Genomic DNA, 22,918 nt, shown 5'->3' with positions numbered 1-22,918 from the left:
GAGTGGACCAAGGTTTGGATAACAGCACTCTCTTATATTCAAATGAGCCGCTTGACCAGAACATTATAATTTAATCAAACCTGCCATCAGTGTTGGGGAAAGTTACTTTTAAAAGTATTACAATCTTGCAATTCTTCTGAAAAAAATAAATCACTAAATGTGGTAATTATTTTTTTTGATTAGGAAAGCAATTCATTGTTACTTTTGCATTCTTTTTTCCATCTGAACTGGCCTAATAATGCTTAAAACAATATAAAAAAATAAATAAATGGAAAAATATATGAGTGTCACAGCAAAGGGTCTGAATACTTATGACCATGTGATATTTCAGTTTTTCTTTTTTAAAAAAATCTGCAAAAATGTCAACAATTCTGTCTTTTTTTTGTTAAGATGGGGTGTTGTGTGTACATCGAGGAAAAATGAACTTAAGTTTAGCAAATGGCTGCAATATAACAAACAGTGAAAAATTTAAGAGGGTCTGAATACTTTATGTATCCACTGTACACTACCTGACAAAAGTCTTGTCATTGATCCCAGTTGTAGGAGCAACAAATCATAACTTGACTTCTTGTTGATCATTTGGAAAATTGACAGAAGGTAGATTTTATAAATGAATCATCTGAGAGATCTGCAGAGAGGATGGCAAAATCAACAGCCTGAGGTATTAAGACATTTGTGCTGCCCATTACATTACAAACCACAGGAGAGGGGAAACTCCTCAGCAGGATAGTGCTTCTTCTCATACTTCAGCCTCCACATCAAAGTTCCTGAAATCAAAGAAGGTCAAGGTGCTCAAGGATTGGCCAGCACAATCACCAGATACTAATATTATCGAGCATTTCTGGGGTAAGATGAAGGAGGGGGCATTGAAGATGAATCCTAAGAATCTTGATGAACTTTGGGAGTCCTGCAAGAACGCTTTCTTTGCCATTCCAGATGACTTTATTAAGTTATTTGAGTCATTGTAGAGATGTATGGATGCAGTCCTCCAAGCTCATGAGAGTCATACACAATATTTATTCTTTTTCCACTGCACCATGACTTTATATTCTATACTGTACATTATTTCTGTTAAGTGACATCACTTTTGTCTAAGCAAAGTTAGACCTTACTGTCCTAATTAAATAATTAAAAAATCAAGGCATGACCATATTTTATTTTGGTAAAATAAGCGTATTTCCCAGTGATGGGTTGCAGCTGGAAGGGCATCCGCTGTATAAAACATATGCTGGATAAGTTGCCGGTTCATTCTGCTGTGGCGACCCCAGATTAATAAAGGGACTAAGCCTAAAAGAAAATGAATGAATGAATGAAAATAAGCGTAATCTAGAGCTCTTTGCCTTTCATATAAGTCACTTCTGATACCAAATGATCAGCTAGAAGTGAACAAGTTATTATTTGTTGTTCTTAAAACTTGGATAGACAACAAGACTTTTGTCAGGTAGTGTATATATAAACTTTTTTCTAATGTAAAGCCATTTTACAATTCAAAAGCCACTGTGGGTTTTTTGTTTTTAATAATAAATTCCGTGCAGATCAGAAAATTAAATGCAACAAATGTTTATTGGCTTTTGTAGACTTGAGACTCTCTTTGGGAGCGAAGACACTGGTTTTGGGGGAAGTAGTGAAACAGTTTGATGATGGACTTTGGCTGAGGGATTTTAGAATGACCAAAACAACATTTCGGATGTTGTGCAATGTGGTCGCTCCATTGGTTTGTCCATTAATGCTGTCCAATCAAACCCCAGATCTCAGACACTATAAAGCAGATCACTGCGCTGTATAAATTGGCTACATGTTTGCAGCTATTAAAGCAAAATCACATGACTTTTTTTGATGCACATGCTTGATTCAGTAAATGTGTTTCCATTGTAGTTAATGTACATTTTTTTTCTTATGTTATAAAAAGTTTGTCCTGCTCAGTTGTGCACATGCATTCTTATTTGAATATTCAAAGTTTATGCAAATGTTGGATTACCATTAGGCATTTTTATTTTATTTGAATAGGTGGATAGAAAAATAGCTTCTCTTGCTAATTTGTGTCGTGCCATTAACATTTCCATTTTACCTCATAGACCAGGCTCAGAGTCCAGGTGGGAAGCCTGTTTATCCGGGAGCCCCAGGAAAGATCACTTCGGTCTCGACGGGTAACCTCTGCCCTGATGTGAGTACACACTATCATTGGCACCTCTCAGATGAATGTTGCACATGTACGCTGAAGGTCTCAATAACTGGTGAATTGAGCATTTTCAGCACTGCTGTTTATCATAGCCGCACTGCTATTGAATCTACAGTGAGACTTGTGCTCTCCAGCTGATTACTCAACTGATTCATTTGTTATCTTTAGTACATCAAATGAAAAGTACAATTCCTAAACAAATAATAGTTTGTTTTAATGATTCAAAAACAGACAATTTAAAAGAGAAAGTCCATCTGAATATTAAAGCTATTGTCTTTAGTGAGTCTAAAAAATCATAAGGCATGATCAGTTTCCAATTAAATGACTTTTACAGTATATACTGTACTGCTTCCTTTTGATTGAATCAAAAACACAGCACATGAAAAAGTACACATCTGTCAGTTCACCAACAAATACATTTTAAGAGTTCATCAAAATCTTATCAATATTTTTCAATATTATCATTATCTTTCTTAGCAAATTGAACGAAGCAAATTAATCATTTTAGAGAATCAATTACATAAAGCACGAGAGGCAAAAAGCAAGCAGTTCCTAAATAAATCAATCTCATCAGTTACTCCTTTTTGAGAAACCTATAATTTTAGTGGAGCTTGTATATAATTAGTTGTAAATAATAAAGTTGCTTATTTTCAGTAAATCAAACTTCATTTAAAAATAAAAAATGTATTATTAATTTTTTTTTAATAATTATCATTATTGTTTTATTTTTTTTAAATTCTCTCTTTTATATGTCTTTAGGATGCTTTTGTTCTCGACATGTATTTACAACCATTTAGGTAGCTAGAAATTGATGGTTTAACATGCAGAAAAAAAAATGTACACTATATTGTACTCCATGCAATGTTGTATTCTCTAATAAAAATAAATAAAAAAAAACTGTTCAAACTACTTATTTAAAATTAGCTGAAACAACAAAAATATTGATGTTTTTTTCAAATAATTAAGTGAACTTTAAAATGAAGTAAACTTTTTTTACATAAACATCTACAACTTTTTTTGTTTTGAGCATTATAAACTCTAGATGATAGATAGTGAAGCCTAAAGTCTTCTTTCCAAAGATACATGAACTGTGAATGTAGACCAAATTATTGAGCAACTGTTACTGTTTTAGTTTGGGGAGGTCATTTTTAAGAAAGTGCCTCTGATAGTGAGGGAGAGTAGGACACCGATATAGTCTCGGAAAACATTTAGCAGAAATCTAGTTTTGCATGCTATCTTAATCAAATTTGAAATATAAACTCATGAGACACTTGGCTTTCAAGGCATTTTTTCTAGGTTATTTCATGACTAATTTCAAGTGTTTGTATATGGAAAAACAAAACATTTAACACAGTACAATTATTATTTCTCATAACTTCATAATGTAGAACTTTTTATATTTTTTAGCATGGAACTTTCTAGATGGACCATAGTAAACTTAAAGTGTCTTCTTTCCAATGATACCTTATTTATGTTTGTAGCTCACTGGAGTCAAGAACTGTTACTATTTACAGTTAGGTAGGTGTAAATCCACTTACGTGAGAGCTGGCTTTGTAAAAACAATTAAGTTCATTTATTATTGATTTGTGTTGGGACAACATAAAAGAAACTGTTTGGAACCAAGCATTTTTACAGTCTAACAGCATATTTGATTGCAAATAATTAATCAATAAATTGGTTCGAAAAGAAAATAATTCTTCTACAACAAAGGAAGTAAAATGACTGGCTTTTGGGATTTCTGTTAACGGGCTTAAATAAATTACAGTGAACCTTTTTGAAGCAAACTGAAAGTGAATCCTGGCGTTTTGTCACACCACTCAATTCCATGGAAATAAAAACGACTCATTACTAAAGCATCCAAACCATTTTGGAAAGCCTCTGAAATATGTAGAAAATTTAGTGGTGTCTTTTGCACACATAAGCGCATAAGAAGAGTTAATGCCTAAAGTTGTGTTTCACATGTTGTAATTTGGTAGTCGTCTTCATGTGAAGTCTCTTGTGGTTTTAATCAAATCACTATAGTCTCTCAAATCTAAACACTCACCAGAACTTGTATTTAATTTTGTCTCTTAAACCACGGTCTAATAGAAACCTGATTCATGAGCGTTTGTAGTGTTCTTGGTGTAATTAATCCTAATCACATCCATAAGCACTGACTGATTGTGTAATCACCCTTTGATTTACATTGCTCTGATCTATAACCAATGGTAATACACTGACTGAAGAACAACCGAGACTGTCACAGCCTCGGCACCACTGAAAAAATTTAAATAGGGTTAATCCAAACAAACCAGATATCCAATTTAAATGCTAAAACATAAGAGAGGGAACATTCTTTCATCACATATGGTAATGTGAGGTTAAGAAGACAATCTGGCGAAAAGTGACACTAATTATCTCCAATTGCGATGATTGCTGAAGTTTGTGCTCCTGCCTTCGTTCCTCTTAGTTTATCATGATCAGATTATTACTTTAAAATGATTGACATTTAGTCAATCATTTATAGTTCTAGATCACATATAGCATTGTATTGGAAGTACATACTGTAGAAGGTCTATTTATTTATCATTGGGTCAAATATTTGTCAAACTATATTGCATTGGAAAGAATAACTGATACATGTTGGATGTTTAAAAGGGATGAGATTGTAACATTTGTGAATGAGATAATGAATACTGCATGAGACCGATCAATAATGAAAAAAACAATGTAAAGTTTGTGGGAAAAAGAAATGCAAATGATCAATAATAAGAAATAACATTTCTTTTTGGCTTAGTCCCTTTATTAATTAGGGGTTGCCACAGAAGAATGAACCAACAACTTATCCAGCATATGTTTTACGTAGCGGATGCCCTTCCAGCCGCAACACAACTTTGGGAAACACCTATACACTACGGTCAATTTAGTTTATTAAATTCACCTATAGCGCATGTCTTTGGACTGTGGGGGAAACCGGAGCACCCGGAGGAAACCTACGCGAACACGGGGAGAACACAGAAACTCCACACAGAAACGCCAACTGACCCAGCTGGGGCTTGAACCAGCAACCTTCTTGCTGTGAGGCAATAGTGCTACCCACTGCGCCACTGTGCTGCAGAAATCAACATAACAAAACAATTCTTAAAGCTAACTTCTAAACTATTGCCAAATAAATAAACAAACAAATTAATAAGATAAACTTGAAATCTGGGCGACATGGTGGCTCAGTGGTTAGCACTTTCACCTCACAGCATGAAGGTTGCTGGTTCGAGTCCCGGCTGGGCCAGTTTGGATTTCTGTGTGGAGTTCTGTTACCCCACAGTCCAAACACATGCGGTATAAGTGAATTGGATGAACTAAATTGGCCATAGTGTATGAATGTGTGTGTGAATACAAGAGTGTATGGGCGTTTCCCAGTATTGGGTTGCGATTGGAAGAGCGTCCGCTGCGTAAAACATATGCTGGATAAGTTGGCGGTTCATTCCGCTGAGGCGTCCCCTGATAAATAAGGCACTAACCCAAAGGAAAATCAATGAATGAACTCGAAATATTCAGTGTATAACACACGACCTAAACTTATGCTAAAGAAACACAAACTATTCCAATTCCCAAAACAAGACAAATAGCAAAATATCAAATATTTAGATAAACAAAATGGTCAGAAATGCAACTTGTGTAAAAAAGTGCAACTTGTGTATGGAAACATCTACACTAGTCAACATTTGAAGTAGGTCAAAACATTATTAAAGTTGTCTTAAAACCTAAATGTTTACTCAGGGTTGTTACCAGACACTGGGGCATAGATTTCCCCATTTATTTGATGTAAATAAATATACTAAATAATATACTAAATTTATAAAATATTCTTATTATAGTTATTTTTCTAAGTAAAGAATAGAAATCAATCCTAAATATAACTGGGAAACAATGTCAAGATCCAATTGGTGTGATATGCTAATATATTTAAAGATCTTCTTTGCATATCACGGTAAATCATAATGTCTCCTTTCATCTGTATGCTGATGATGTTCAAGTTTATCTCCCTGTCGCTTCAGACACTAGGATATCTACACAGATGTTTAGTTGATATCAAACTTTGGCAGTCACAGAACTTTCTTTCTCTGAAGGAAGAATAAATGGAGTGTATTGTTTGGCAATTTAAACCTTCCTAATGAGTTCAAATCATCTTACTTTTTCCCCATATTTTAGCCATGTAGTATAAAATTTGGGAGTAAGTTTGGACAGTAGTTAAAAGTGTGATAAACCGATTACTTCAATGATCAAGGCAGGCTTTTTCCAGCTTCGCCGCCTTACTAAAGTCAAGCCATTTCTGAGCCAGCGTGATCTTGAGAAAGCCATTCATGCTTTAATCAGCTCTCAACTGGACTATTGCAATGCACTACAGTATGTTGGAATTAACCAATCCTTACTTCATCGGTTACAACTGGTGCAAAATACTGCTGCTCACATGCTGACGAATAGTCGTAAACGTGAGCACATCACACCTGTCCTTTACTCTCTTCACTGGCTCCCTGTTAAATTCAGAATTGATTTTCAACTACTGTTGTTTGTTTTTAATGCAATTAATGGTTTTGCGCCTTCATTTTTATGTGAGATTTTAAAGCTTCATAAACCTAACAGGGCCATACGATCAGCAGGTCAGTTAAAAACTTAAAAGCTATTTATTTAGACTTGCTTTTGATATTCAGTAGTGCTGAAAGCTGTTTTATTGCTTTTGTGACACTTCTTGTTCTTACCATCTTATGTGGTTTAATGTGTAATTATGTTTTAATGCTGTAAGGCACTTTGGGCAGCCGCCTCTGGTTGTAATAAGGTGCTATATAAATAAAGTTGATTGACTGATTGATGTCGATATTCATTTCTTAAGTCAATTTGACAGAACATAAGTCAACTTGTTTTTGATTTAACTTGCATTGCTTTCACAATCATTGATTCGGTTGTTGCATAGAAAAAAACATCTTTATTTTCGCATTGCTATTGTGATAAAATACACTGACATATACAGTAAATTGGAACTTAAAGCTTTTACTGGGGTCCCTGTGTATACCTGTGCTTGGCAACCTTTTTGATCCACCTCAAATGTTGACCGCTACTATATATAAAACATTTTATTTCCATTTCTTTTTGTCTCTGTTTCACGTCTTTTTTAAATATAAATAGGCTTCAAAAGCAGCTGTCTAATCTGTCAATACCCTGTTTGTCCCACAGGAGGAGCCATCTCCACCCCGTCCAGAAGCGTATCCCATCCCCACGCAGACATACCCAAGGGAATACTTCACCTTCCCGGCCTCTAAATCTCAGGACAGGATGGGGCCTGGCCAGCCCTGGCAAAACAATGAACCAGAGCCTCTTCCTCCTATGGATAACCACTCCAACAACAGCATGGCTATGCAGGTTAGCCTTTTTAGGAATTGAATGCATGGTATCCTGGGGCCACAGACAGTCATACTGAGAAACACACACAGCATTTGTCAAACTATAGTACTGTGAAGTTAATTTCACTTTATGGTAGCCAGTAATTAATTCAGCATTTTAATTAACATTTAAAAAGCACACTACTGTTAAAAAGTTTGGATTTTATTTATTTATTTAAATAATTTTTAAAAGATAATAACACTGTTATTTACGTGCTAAAAAGTGTCAGTAAAAACATTTATAATGTAACGAAAGGTTCTATTGCAATTAATTTTTTATCTATTATTAATATTAATGATTTCTGAAGGATTATGTGACAAAAAAAAGGACAATTGACGAATGACAATTTACCGTAACTTTGACACTTGACAGAAAACAATTAACATTTTTACATTAACATTTTTCAACACCTTTTTTGCTACATTCTTTTGCACCAAAACTGCAAAAATCAGTGCTCAATTTGCTGAACCTACAACAAACACGCAAGATACACCACCAACACCACACACACTCACCTCTTTCTCCCAGCTCTCTGAGTCTGAGGTGTCCAATCTCGTGCTATCAAGCCATGCAACCACCTGTCCGCTAGATCCCATTCCCTCTCGTCTCCTGCAAGCCATTTCTCCTGCAGTCATACCAACACTGACTCACATAATTAACACATCTCTTGACTCTGGTCTATTCCCTACTTCATTTAAGCAGGCTAGGGTAACCCCACTGCTAAAGAAACCCAACCTGGATCAAACGCTACTTGAAAACTACCGACCGGTATCCCTGCTTCCATTCATGGCCAAGATTTTGGAGAAAGTAGTGTTCAATCAAGTCCTAGACTTTCTTACTCAAAACAACCTCATGGACAACAAGCAATCTGGCTTTAAGAAAGGCCACTCAACTGAGACTGCCCTGCTCTCGGTCGTGGAGGATCTCAGACTGGCTAAAGCAGACTCTAAATCATCTGTCCTCATCTTGCTGGATTTATCAGCTGCTTTTGACACTGTAAACCACCAGATCCTGCTATCTACGCTTGAGTCACTGGGCGTCGCAGGCACTGTTATTCAATGGTTCAGTTCCTACCTCTCGGACAGGTCATTCAGGGTGTCGTGGAGGGGAGAGGTGTCCAACCTACAGCATCTAAACACTGGGGTACCTCAGGGCTCTGTGCTTGGGCCACTTCTCTTCTCTATCTACACGGCATCTTTAGAAACAGTCATCCAGAAACATGGTTTTTCCTACCACTGCTATGCTGATGACACCCAGCTAAACCTCTCTTTTCACCCTGATGATCCCTCGGTTCCAGCTCGCATTTCAGCCTGCCTGTCAGACATTTCACTCTGGATGAAAGATCATCATCTCCAACTTAACCTCATGAAAACGGAAATGCTTGAAGTTTCTGCCAACCCGACTCTTCACCATAACTTTTCAATCCAGATGGATGGAGCAACCATCACTGCATCCAAAATGGTAAAAAGCCTTGGAGTAACAATTGATGACCAACTGAACTTCTCTGACCACATTTCTAGAACTGCTCGATCTTGCAGATTCGCACTCTACAACATCAGAAAGGTCCGACCCTTCCTATCTGAACATACTGCTCAACTCATTGTTCAAGCTCTTGTCCTCTCCAAACTGGACTATTGCAACTCTCTGCTAGCCGGGCTACCAGCTAGTTCTATCAAACCTCTTCAGCTGCTTCAGAACGCAGCAGCACGAGTGGTCTTTGATGAACCCAAAAGAGCACATGTCACTCCGCTACTCACCCGTTTGCACTGGCTGCCAGTTGCTGCCCGCATCAAATTCAAAGCTCTGATGTTTGCTTACAAAGTGACCTATAGCTTGGCTCCTTCATATCTGCTCCCACTTCTGCAGATATATGTGCCCTCCAGAAACTTGCGTTCTGTGAATGAACGTCGCCTCGTTGTTCCATCCCAAAGAGGGAAGAAATCACTTTCCCGAACTCTCACATTCAATCTGCCCAGTTGGTGGAATGAACTCCCTAACTACATCAGAACAGCAGAGTCATTTGCTGTCTTCAAGAAACAACTAAAAACGCAACTGTTATACTCCACTTTCCTTCCTAATCTGCAACTTTCTCTCTGGCTATACCACTGTGCCCTCTTTCTCTCTCTCTCTCTCTCTCTCTCTCTCTTAAAAAAAAAAAAAAAAAAAAAAAAAATGTTTTACTAATGTTTTGCTCTTAGACTTTACACACCTGAAACTTGTCTATAGCGCTTGTTCACTGCTGCTCTTATAGTTGTGTAAATTGCTTCCTTGTCCTCATTTGTAAGTCGCTTTGGATAAAAAAAGCGTCTGCTAAATGACTAAATTTATACTACATAAAATATGACATTTTAAAGGAATTTGATCAAACAAATATAAGCTTTGTGAAAGAGCTTTTTTCCCCAAAATAATTATAAAGAATGGTGACCCCACACTTACACAAAGCTATTTATTAATTTCAATTATTTGACTTCTTTTATATTTTCATTTGATTTAATTTCAATTTGAATATGCGTACACTGCAGTGCTGTTTTCAGAAAAAAAAATATTTTTAAATAGTTTTTCCAAAATGCATTTTTTAATTAATGTGTTTATTTTAATTGTTGCTTGTTTGGCCTGCAAATTTTTCCACAAAACAAATTTTTTATTTCAAAAAATATTCTGATATATACAAATATGAGAAATAACTCACTTTTGTCTGTGTCATTGTGCCCTGTTAGTCCATGGTGTGCTCCCTGGAAGAGTTGTGTGACATGCCGGGCAAAATGCATTATTTATTAAATGTGTTTATCTTAAATGTTGCTAGTTTGGCTTGCGAAGTAATTCCTACATAGTCAGTATTTGATCTTATGACTTTATTTTTTCACAAAGCAACTTTTAAACCTCATATATTATGCTTTTCAACATTTTGAGCAGCATATATTACATTTTTTGCACAAATATGAGAAATAACTCACTTCTGTCATTGTGTTTTGTCAATATTTGAGCTTGTAACTTTATTTTTCCACAAAGCAAATGTTAAAGCTCTCATATAATCCTTTTAAACATTTTGAGCGGCTTATTTTATATTTTTGCACAAATATGAAAAAATAACTCCCTTCTTTCTGTGTGATTGTTCTCTGTTAGCGGGTGGCTCGCTCTCAGGAGGAGCTGTGTGACATGCCGGGCGGGTACCCAGGGGAACGTCTGCGCCAGGAAGACCTAATGCTCCTCCAGCAGCAGCAGCAGCGTGAAGCTGAGTACCAACGAGGCGTTGGAGATCACTGGAACCACCAGGTGTCTTCCTCAGTGGAGTCCAGCACCTCCAGCCAAGAGCACCTCAACTTCTCCTCATCCTCCGGCTCCAGGACCCAGGGCAACCACAAGAGTGGCCCAGGCCGCTGGAAGACCCCACTGGCGCCCCATTCCGGCCCCGTCTCCCAACCCTCTCGTTCAGACCTTCCTCCACCTCCACCTCCTCCACCAGCACACTACGATTATGAGCCACAAACCGACCTGCCGCTTCCACCGCCACCTTCAGCTACACAACAACAGCAGCAGGCAGCAGCCGACCGCAAGAAACGTGAAGACCAACAGCGCTGGTATGAGAAGGAAAAAGCTCGTCTTGAAGAGGAACGAGAGAGGAAGAGAAGAGACCAGGAGAGAAAATTGGTGCAAATCAGAAACCCTTCAGTTTCTGGTCCAGTTATGCACAATAACCAGCATGGCCCGGTGCCACCATCTCCACAAATGCCTCCCATGACAGTTCCTCAATCATACCTTCCTCCAGTCCAACAACCTCCGCCGCCACAACCGGCTCGACCCGATAAACTCTCCAGTCTTCCTCGCCAGCCTCCGCAAGACACCGTAATCCGGGACCTCCTGCCGCAGCAACAACCGCGAACCATCGAGAGACGCGACCTGCAGTACATCACCATCAGCAAGGAGGAGTTATCGGCCAGCGACAGCCTGTCACCCGACCCCTGGAAGAGAGATGCCCGGGAGAAACTGGAGAAGCAGCAGCAGCTTCACATCGTTGACCTTCTGGACAAGGAGATCCAGGAGCTGCAGGCCAAACCCGAGCGCACGGCCGAGGACAACGACCGCCTACGCAAACTCATGCTGGAGTGGCAGTTCCAGAAGAGACTGCAGGAGTCCAAGCAGAACGAAGAGGACGAGGAGGAGGAAGACGATGAAGATGTGGACACCACGCTCATCATGCAGAGACTGGAGGCAGAGAAGAGAGCACGGGTAAGCTGATGTTGGAAATGAGATGTGTAATGTTTGGATTTTAAGCGTTAATATGAAATCTGACTGGCATGATTGCTGGGTTAATGTCATATTGTGAGCAGTTTATCTCAGGGTGTGTTCATCTAAAGATTGTTCAAATGAACCAATGATTAGCTGTTAATCAAATGTTGTACAGGTACAAATTTTGCGTTAGTTTAACCAAAAGTTAAGATTGCTCATTCTTGTGTCATTCCAATCCCCTGAGACTTTCGTTCATCTTCGAAACCTGAATTAAGATATTTTAGATGAAATCCTGGAGCTCTCTCTCATCCTCCATAAACGTTATAAGTTGAGAAAAGGAACCAAATATTGTCAAAACATTCCATGTGACTTCAGTTTTTCAGCTGTAATTATATGAATACAATAGATTATTACAGTTTTTTGGGGGGTTTTTTTGTGCACAAAAGGTTTTCATGGTGGTTCATATGATTATAGCAGAACCACTGATGTCACATGGACTGTTTTGACAATGTTTTTGTTTTCTTTTCTGGACTTATTAAACATCTCAGGATTATTTGTGTTCTATAAGGAGGATCAGAGAGCTCTTTTTAAAAATATCTTAATTTGTGTTCTGAAGATGAAAGAAGCTCTTGGGATTGGAACAACAAGAGTAATTAAAACAATTCAGATTTGGATGAACTAATCATTTGAAGTTAAAGAAATGTTTATCTCTAGCTAAGGTTATAGAGGTTACATTATATATAGCTAATTAGTATTACATTTTTCAGGCCTGGATAAATCTAAGATATGTATTAAATCTTTTTCAAAAAATTGGAAATGTTTGAATTTCAATTGTTGTAGTCATGCATAAAAAGAATCAGCTGTTGTTAAAAAAAACTCTCTTGGAAAATCTAATGTTATAAACACTAAATAAAGATTATGAGGGGAAAAAAGTTTTTTTTTTATTAAATTCAGCATAAAAAGTGATTCAGAAGATTTTAATATGCATTTAATTTCTATTCTGGCAAAGCTGAGTTTTTACTTGATGCTTGTGAAACTAATAGTTACAAATTTATTCAGAAACATGAGTTGTTAAGAAATGCATAACACTACTAATTGCTACTACTGAATTTCGTTGCCTTGTACTTGTACTTGTGTGATGACAATAAATTGAATCTAATCTAAAAAAAAAATCTAATTAGGGCTGGGCGATTCATCGAAAAGTAATCGATATCGACATTTAGAACCTTTAAAAATTCAAAATTCAATATTGTGATCCCGCGTTTTTTTTGGCAATGTGTGAGCTGCGTTTTAGGCAATGTGTGTTTTAATTCCAGTTGTTCAGCGTTGATGTTCAATAAACAGTCATAGATAATAGATAGTGTGTGTTTCCTTCAATTATTTTAAAATCAAGTAACGCACCCTTCATTCAGACATCTCTCACTTGTTATATTTGAGGATATTTACTGTACAAACCCTGTCAGTAAAATGTGAGGGCAAAAACATAAAATAAAGATATAAATAATCGTTCATTAAGTGTGATTGAGTTAAAATGTTCAATTCATCGAGATTTTGATTTTCGGCCAAATCGCCCAGCCCTATTATTAATGCTTTAACTTCAGACTTCAAGTGCTAACCTGATAAGTGGTTTTTCATTATACCTTTTTACTAATGCTTGTGCAGACGATTGAACAACAGAAAAACAACTAGTCCTGCTCGAGTACATGTTTTCCTATTTCTACAATGCTTAATCTTTTGGTTATGCGGCTCTGCGGTGCTGTTTAAAGTTGAGGTTTCTGTATGTTCAGTCTTTAATTCACAGTGAACAGCAGGACCGACTTGCGATGAAGCACTAACCCGGGATTCCCTGTGCGATGCTTTGGTCTCGGCTGTTCTAATGATTGTTTTGCCATGTGCTCCTGCAACATGCCTATGTCATTGCTTTTCCATGCTGCACTGCTGATATATATACATATATACACGCTGCGCTGACGGAGGGGAGAAGCAGGGCTTTTGGATGCCAAGCACTGGACACCATACCACTGCTTGCACTAGCATCAGCCTGCCCTTCCAGATCAGTACATCTCTCCTGATCTCATCTGCCATTCAAAATCTGAGACTCGTTTGCTTTACAGAGACAGAATCATTTCTGACCTTGGCTAACCAACCATGTAGCATCATTTAGAAACATTTAAATTGCACTAATAATTTCTAAGTTTATTACTTGCTTTAAATGATATATTGATTATTAATTAAAATAACCAAGATAATGAAATATTAAGGTAATTAAAATAGACTCATACCTTATTTTCTTTAAAAAATGTTTTTAGTTATTAGAATTGTTAAATACTAACTAATATGGTTAAAAGAAAATGTAATCCTTGAATTAGATAATTAGATCAAATGAATTGACTTGCCAATAGAATAAGACACAAAGTTAAGGATCTATAAAAAGGATGTACAGTTGAAGTCATAATCATTCCTCTTTCTGTGATTTATTTATTTTATTTTTCAAATATTTCCCAAATTATGTTTGACAGAGCAAGGAAATTTTCCAAGAATGTCCTGTAATCATTTTTCTTCTGGAATTTTTTTTTATTTTGGCTAGAATAGAAGTCATTTTTATTTATTTAAAAATATATATGTTATGTGAATATTATTAACCCCCTTAAGCAATTTATTTTTTTATTGTCTACAGAACAAACCATCATTATACAATAAATTACCTAATTACCCTACCCTACTCTAATTACTGCTTGAGACAGTAGCCAGGATTGGCCAGTGCTGCCTTGTCACTAAAGTTTAATTTGCCTGCGACTATTTGTCAATGAGCTATATGCACACTGACTTTTAAATTCAGTCCGCCAGCCTCAGGGCTTCTGGTTAAATGTAATCCCATACAAAATCGCCACGTTCAAGATCTGATTTCTTATAAGAAACAGCTAAAAATCTTCACTGCCTGGCTGAGATAGGATATAAAGTGGGTATCAGACTAAAGAAGAAGCACTGCATTATATTGTATTTTCATCTCTTTAAAATATGGATATTAATTTTACCCCAGCATTTTCAATGGAATTTCTGCGCTAGCCTGCTGCTAAAGACGGCGCCTGCATTTAAACCGTCTTTTGTCGTTTTTTTTACACTTTAACAACCAAATGGATGCTTACGTCTGTGTGACTGAATATATTTGAAATAAATTACAACATCGATGCTGTAAAAGGAACTTTATGAAATTTGAGAATAGTCACGTAATGGGAAAACTTTATAATGACTACTACACACTATAAACCATTTATTAAGCATTAGCAAATAGTGAGTTCATTATCTGCATTAACTCTACATTAACAGATGTTAGTAAGCCGTTTATAACTGCAGCTACAAATGCTCTGTTCTTGACTTATAAGAACATTTGTAATGTGCTTAATAATTGTACTTTCATACTTTGTGAATGATTTATTTTTCATTACTAAATTCAGTATTGCATTATTTACAAACAGTTATTTAAGCATGGTTGGTGTCTTTTTATGATCATTCATAATGAGTTAGTAAAAGCTTAACAAACTATTCAAATTAACATTAATAATTCTTATTATTCAGGCACATAGTAATGGTTAATTTGTATGTTAATAAATGCTTTATTAAGTCAACTTCATCCAGTTTTGTGACCTAATCTAAAGTGAGGACTATTTATGCTTTATAAATCCCTTATGAATGAAAATTAAAGGCTATATAAAAGGATATATAAATGTTGATTTCAATAGTTTATTAATCATTTACCTACTCTTTCTGAATGATCTTAAGAACGATCGACTACTCTTAAATACTAATGGTTTGTAAATAATGCAATACTTCATTTAGTAATGAAAAATCAACCAGTCACAAATTATGAAAGTACAGTTGGTAAGCATGTTAAAAATGTGGTTATAAGTCAATAATACAGCATTTGTAGCTGAAGTTATAGACTGCTTACTATTGCTTATTAATGTAGAGTTGATGCTGAACAAATAATGAATTCACTGTTTGCTAATGCTTAATAAATGGTTCATAGTGTGTAGTTATTATATAGTGTTACCCATAAAGCTTTCACCAGAAGTTCATCATTGGCTGAAAAACTCTAGCTGTGCATGAAGTCCATTGTGCCCAAATAAAGTCTTAGAATGGAGAAACGGTTTGTTCTTTTAAGCCTTTAAATGCTACCCTCTCTGTGATGTCGTAAACAAGCTTTTCGGTTCCTCTTCTGTGATTGGATGTTGTGAGCACGTTATTTTTTTCATAACCTGGTGACAACCAGTACAGCGAAAAGGCGTTAACATCAAATGATGAGGCTAAAAGAAAATGTCTGTTTCTAACGTCTTGGAAGCAGACATTTACGTGGGTACAACAGGATGAAAAAAATGAAGCGATGTTTTGCACAGTCTGGCAAGTCAACCAATTATTTTTTTTTTAAATAATTTAGAAATACAATAAAATAGCTGCACATTTTCCATACTACTCTTTTAGTTTGCATAATACTTTGAATTTTGCTCATTATACATTTAATAACATTTTATATATTAGGAATTATATATTATATATTTAATATTTACATATTACATTATTTTTGACATTATTTAAAAGTATGTGGCTAAGAGATGGCTTTGTTTTTTTTTGTTTTGTTTTGTTTTTTGGTGGGGCCAATTAAATTTTTGGCAGGGCCAGTAAAAATCTTAACCACTGGCCCAATCGGTCCAACTGAAAAATCCTTAGCGTTGAACCCTAACTTGCTTTAATTAACCTTATTAACCTAGTTAAGCCTTTAAATGTCTTTTTAAGCTGAAGTCTAGCATCTTAATATCTAGTCAAATATTATTTACTGTCATCATGGCAAAGAGAAAAGAAATCAGTTATTAGAAATTAGTTATTAAAACTATTATGTTTAGAAAAGAAATTGAAGCTTTCTGTCAAACAGAAATATACAGGGGGGCTAATAACTCAGGAGGGCTAATAATTCTGATTTCAACTGTATATATAAACACACACACAGCCATACATACATATACATGCGCACAAATACAGTATATGTAAATTATGGATTGTGTATATATAAATAGTGCACATTAATGCGTATCAATATCTGACAGCTTAATTAGTGTTCAGAAAACAGCCTATAATAATCCTTTAATGTCAAAATAGGGAAAATAATTCAGTCTTTCAATTTCTTGGTGGGCTGGCTTGAGTGCTGCATTTCCAAATGCCTCCTCTTTTTTACTTTCCAAGTCTCTGAGACACAAAGGTCAGCCCTCAGAAGTGCACTAATGTTGTTTCCTCCAACACCTGCCGTAACATCACGTCCACCTGAGAGTCAGCTGTGTGTCGCTCACTGCTGGAAGCTGCCTTTATAGCACTCCATCTATGAGGAGTCGGCAGGTCGAGCCGTCTAAGGGAAGCTCAAGTGTGTTTGAAGGGAAATATTGCCATTGTTTCAGTGGGGGGGGACGTGGAATGATGGGAATAATTCCTCACCAGCTGCAGTGTTTGTTGAAGGGAAGTGAACCACTGGCGATAATCAGACCCATACTGCCCTGGAATGTTCCTGGCAGCACATCACTGCGTCCCGGCCCACTGCGCCAGTTTTTTATTTGATTATTATTATTTTTTTACGTTTATCTTTTATAATGGCGCTTTTCCACTTCATGGTATGGATTGGTACGGGTTGCTTTAGCTCACTTTTGGAGAGGCTTTTTCCACTGTGTACAGTACCTCGTCCTTGGTGCTTTTTAACACCACATTGGTTGAAGGTCCAAGGGAGCCATACTGATGTGAAACACAGCACATCATGGATTGGTCAGAAAGAATCGCCACTACCTACGTCATAAGCTATGTTTCCAGCCACCAGTTTTTAATAGCAGAAAAAAGCTTAGTGGAATATAATTACATATATTTTATATATACATATATTTTGAAAAAGCTTCTATGCATAATGAGTAGGATAAACATTCAGTTTTATCCTAGACACAGTTACTGGAAAAAAAACAGTATTTGCATAAAAAAGTCATGTGATTTGGTTTAACCAGAGCATGTGATAAAAAAGGTAATGATGGGATGGCATTAATGGTGTTGGAATTATTTGCCAATTCCATTCGTGTTCAAAAAAAAGCCAGAAGAGGATTTTCTTCAATGCAAAAGTATTAATAATTTATCATATACAAATAAATAATTCGATATACAGATCTGTGTGTCACGTGCGTACCTTATGTTTCACCAATACTATGCAAGAATTACATTCGGGGGTCCGCAACCATTCTGCATTTCCCTGACTCCAGTATTTATACACAACTGATACTAAAAGGTGGAGTTTTGGTGGGATCGTCACTTGTCAATCATCCTGCAGTCCTCTGACGGCTGCACCCAAACATACTTCCTCTTTTCTACAAACTGCACAGAGTTGAAAGCATAAAAACTTCTCAACTGCAAATATTCTGTTTCAGCTTCAGCCCATCTCTGCTCACAGGAAGTCTAGCTTGCATAGCTAGTTAATTTTAGACATTGAGACATTCATTTTATTTCATCATCTGAAGCTATTTTATTTATTATTTATTATATAATTTAATATATAAGAAAAAGGGCCCACAGTGGCTTCTCGTACCACAGCGAATTTCTTTTCGTGATATTCGACACCAGTTTATCAGGAAGTGACGATTTGGTTCTCTTTGGATTGAAACATTGCTTTATTGATAATGTTTTTTGTGCAATATTCAACTTTTGTGCATAAATCTAATATACATATTATACATATTGGATGGAAACATACCTAATAAATTTGCAATGCAAACAACTAGATTTAAATAATCAAACCCAGCCATTGAAAGATCAAGAAGGTCAATAAAGGAAATACAAGCATACCTTTGATTGGTAGATGATGAGAAAATCAACCATGAGCTTAATTGGGGTGATAATAATTAATTTGCGTCATGTTAACCATAAAGTCACTGCTGTAGATGTGGCATATTAATAAAGACCTGTACTGTACTGTAGTGGAAAATCAAGCCGAGTCATGCCAAGTCGCCCACGCAATGGAAAAGCACCCCAAAAAAAGCCCTCCTTTTCTTTATTTCTTACTTCTTGATTTATTCTCTCTCTCCCACCCCTTTGGTTGCTCTGTATGTTTTTGTTTCTCCTGCAGCAGACTGCTGTTCCAGCAATCTCTGTACTAGACTTGGTATGTTCTTTACGCTCTTTTACCTCTTCCTGTTTCGGCTCCACCTGTGTCTCCTCTTGCTCACTGCCTCCCCTTTCATTCGGCCTGTATTTAGAGAGAGATATACCACTTTTCAAGCCGTCATGGAGACTCCATCCTGGGATGTTCATTGTGCTCCACTGGAAAACTGCTGCTGTAGAATAATCACTATAAATCAGCCCAATGGATCATCTAAATAACCTATTTAAGCTAAAGTGTGTCATTTCTGAGCCTGTCAAAAAAAAAAAAAAAAAAAAAAAGGTTGGTTATTTATTTATTTATTAATTTTTTACTTATTTTTGTGCTCAATTGGTCAGGCAAACCAATAGCACCAGCCCCAAATTAGTTAATAAAAGTAAATAAAATACTTTGAATGGTTTAGTAATTTCAGGGGATATGCTTGGTCTTAAAAAGTCTTTAAATGTCCTAAATCTCAAAATCTAAATTTTCGGCCTTTAAAAGTCTTAAATCTACTGAAATATTGTGTTGTAGGACTTCAGTTTTTTTTTTAGCAGGTCTTAATTTTCCTTTGTTCATGTATTTGCTACCCGCGTTAAACTATTTATTTTAAAAGGTCATTTTTAACTCTATTTACCATATTGGTTTAATCATTCTCCTTAAAATAACATTTGTTTAAAAGTGCCCCATGTATTAACTGCTGAGGACACCAACCTGGACAGATTGTTGTGCATAGATTTTGTTTAATATAGTTTTTAAAACCTTTAAAACATTTGTTTATTTAATTTATTTTATTTTAGAGTAAGTTTATGTTGAAAAAAGTTCTCTACAAGTAGAGCTTGCATGTTTTTACACAATATTGAAAATATTAAGCTAATATCTAAAATATTTAAAAGATTTATTCATTATTATTGTGTTATTAAATTATTAAATTATAATTATTTTTTAATAGGGTATATAAAAATCTTTTCCATCTGGGCCATATGATAAATTCCTTGCCGTTTAGCCCTTAATGAGTCTAAAGTTTCATTCATAATGGTCTTAAAAATGTTTTTAAAAGTCTTAAATTTAACTTGCTGAAATCCTGAATTTAAATATGCATAATAATTTGAAATTAGCATGTTCAAATATTAGGTTAATTGAAATAATGTATACTCATACCTTAATTGTAATTATTAAAATAAACATATTGAAATATTACCTACTTAAAATACATTTTTACACACACACACACACACAAATATATATATATATATATATATATATATATATAATATATATATATATATATATATATATATATATATATAATTATTATAAAACATGATTATCAAAAATGCATTGAATAATAGACTAATTAGAATAATTTAACCATCTCAGTTTCTGAAATAAAATACATAATAAAGATAATTAAAAATCCAATTATAATTTGCACTCATCCCTTGTTATTTTAATTGTTTACAACAATTGTTTGAATGATTAAAATCATTAACATAATTAGTAGGATAATTGGAAATAATCAATTCGCTCAGTTCATGTTTATTTGTATAATTATTGTTTCAAAGCAGCTTTACAAAAGGTGCACATTACTGCATTACAATCTCGAAATCAGAAACGCTAGAGTTATTGCTCGCCATAACTTTGTTAGTTACTAATAACTTGAATTAACTAGTATCCAACAGCTTTCAACAGTTAAAGTTATTATAAATAAACATAGTTAACCTGCAGTTATATAGGTGATATGAGTCTATGAGTGCAAATTCAACAACAACAACGTTTCAATTATTAAAGTTGACCATTGACACCCAAAACGACACACTTCAGGTTAAAACATGCACAGGACAGTGATCTCTTTTCTAAGTGAGCAGTGTGTGCTATAGGCCTAATATAAATGTTCAAATGTACCTAGCTAGAAAACCCCCAAATTCATCTCAAAGAAAGCTTTGGCTGCTCTATCTTCCTCTTGGAGAGCCTGATGAAGCTCTGCTGGTTCGGGCAGCTGTTGTTTTAGTGCAGTATCATCACGAGGGCCCGGTTGGTGCATGTTTTCCTCCAGCCTGGTCTCTCTCTCTCTTCCGCTTGCATGTGGGCTCCATTACCGTGTGCTGTAATCTCCATTCTTGTTGTTTCTTCCGCCACTTCACTCATCACCGCTGTATGTAAGTCTGTCTTGACCCTGGCGCTTTGCCGCTCGTTGGTTTTTTCTGCTCTGGGTTTCCTCTTTCTCTTTTCCTGATTGGACATGTGTTTGTTTATGTCTGCGTCTTTCTGGTTTTGGAAGGATCAGGTGTATGACCAGTGATTTGTATTTTCTTACCTGTCGATTACCATTGTACTGTGTATGGCGTTTTGATGGAAGTGTTTGGACTCCCTTTTTGAATGACTTTATGTAGGTGTGAAGGAGTATTGCAATGCTGTCTGTAAGTTGTTTTGCATGCAGACGTGTATGTGCATGTGTTTATATGTGGGTGCATGAAGCCTCTCGTAACTGAGGGCATTATCACAAATGTAACGGTGATAAATGTGCTAGATTCTATTTTTATATGTCGTCGCAGCAGGTTAGGCTTTAAATGAACTAATATTGAATACAGTGCGTCATGTAGATCAGTGTATCTCAACCACGTTCCTGGAAGACCACCAACACTGCATGTTTTGCATGTCTCCTTTGTTTGTCACACCCATTACAGGTCTTTCAGTCTCTGCTAATGAGCTGATGATCTGAATCAGGTGTGTTAGGAGACATGGACAATGTGCAGAGCTAATGGTCCACCAGGAACGTTGTTGAGAAACTGATTTAGATTATTCTTATATTTTATTATTATTATTATTTTTATCTTAACCAATTTTATTTTGTTTATCGTTCTGTTTTTTTTTTTTAGATTATTATAATTTTTTACAAATTATATTTTGTTAAGGTTAATATTAAGTAGTTTTTTTTAAATCACTTTTTAAGGTCTAAATTTGATTTACACATTAAAAAACCACCATTTAAATAACTGGGGTCAGTAGTATCTTTTTTTCATAAATGTTTTATTTTTATTTTTATTTATCATCACAGCAGGCTAGGCTTTAAATAAATTATTAATAAATACAATGTGTCATTTGGATTATGCTTATGTTGTTATTATTATTATTATTAATGTTTATCAATTTGATTTTGTTCAGTTTTTTTTTATTAGCTCATTATTTTTTGCAAATTATTTTTTGTTTAATGTTCAGTTTTTTTATATCACTTTTAGCTTTAATTATTGATTTACAAATTAAAAACAACCATTCAAAAGATTGGGGTCAGAAGGATCTTTTTTCTTAAATGTTTAATCCTTAAGATACTTAAAAGTATTTTCAACAAAGCTTTTGTGTATTTTGTTAAAAAAAAATTACAAGAGTAATTTAATAAAGGATATAGCATTTTAAAGTAATTATTATTCGAATATAAATATACACTGTAAAAAATGCAGGGTTCCACACAACTTTATTTTGTCCCAACACTAATCAATTAAGTTAACAATCGTTTTTACAAATTTAAGTGGATTAAATATAAAACAATTTTGTTGTCTCAAAACAAACATAAGAATTGTGTTTCAACTAATTTTAAATAAGTAGTTTGAACAAGAAACAAAAGTCTTTTTTTGAGTGTATCTTGTATATCTCTGATAAAATATATCTGATATTTATTTATTTTATTAAGTCTATTTTTGTTTAACAATCGTCACTACAGGCTTCAGTGTCACGTGATCCTTTCAGTTGCAAATTTGCGGCTCTAGAAACATTTTAACTTATTATCTGGGGCATGGCGGTATGATGGTATAGATCATTAGCGCAGATAAAAATGTGTGCCATAAAATTTCTTTTATTTAGGTTTTATTAGTAGAATTATTATTATTTTATTATTACAATTTTATTCTGTGTATACCATAATATCTAAATAAGTGGGTGTGGCCAGC

At 35.3% G+C, this 22,918-nt stretch overlaps 1 protein-coding gene across 12 annotated transcripts in view; it reads left to right on the top strand.

The window, feature by feature from the left end:
• Positions 1-22,918, top strand: part of afdna (afadin, adherens junction formation factor a) — a 242,910-nt gene that overhangs the window by 200,197 nt on the left and 19,795 nt on the right. For all 12 annotated transcript variants that reach the window (XM_056481084.1, XM_056481075.1, XM_056481080.1 and 9 more), the window contains 3 exons: positions 2,076-2,164; positions 7,388-7,573; positions 10,718-11,821. In XM_056481084.1, the coding sequence (XP_056337059.1) occupies positions 2,076-2,164; positions 7,388-7,573; positions 10,718-11,821 (1,379 nt within the window). The remainder of the gene's footprint in view (positions 1-2,075; positions 2,165-7,387; positions 7,574-10,717; positions 11,822-22,918) is intronic.

The sequence above is a fragment of the Danio aesculapii genome, chromosome 20, assembly GCF_903798145.1.
Source record: "Danio aesculapii chromosome 20, fDanAes4.1, whole genome shotgun sequence".
Classification (NCBI taxonomy): Eukaryota; Metazoa; Chordata; class Actinopteri; order Cypriniformes; family Danionidae; genus Danio; species Danio aesculapii.
Note: the sequence above shows the minus strand (reverse complement) of the source record. Positions and strands in the feature narration are given on the sequence as shown.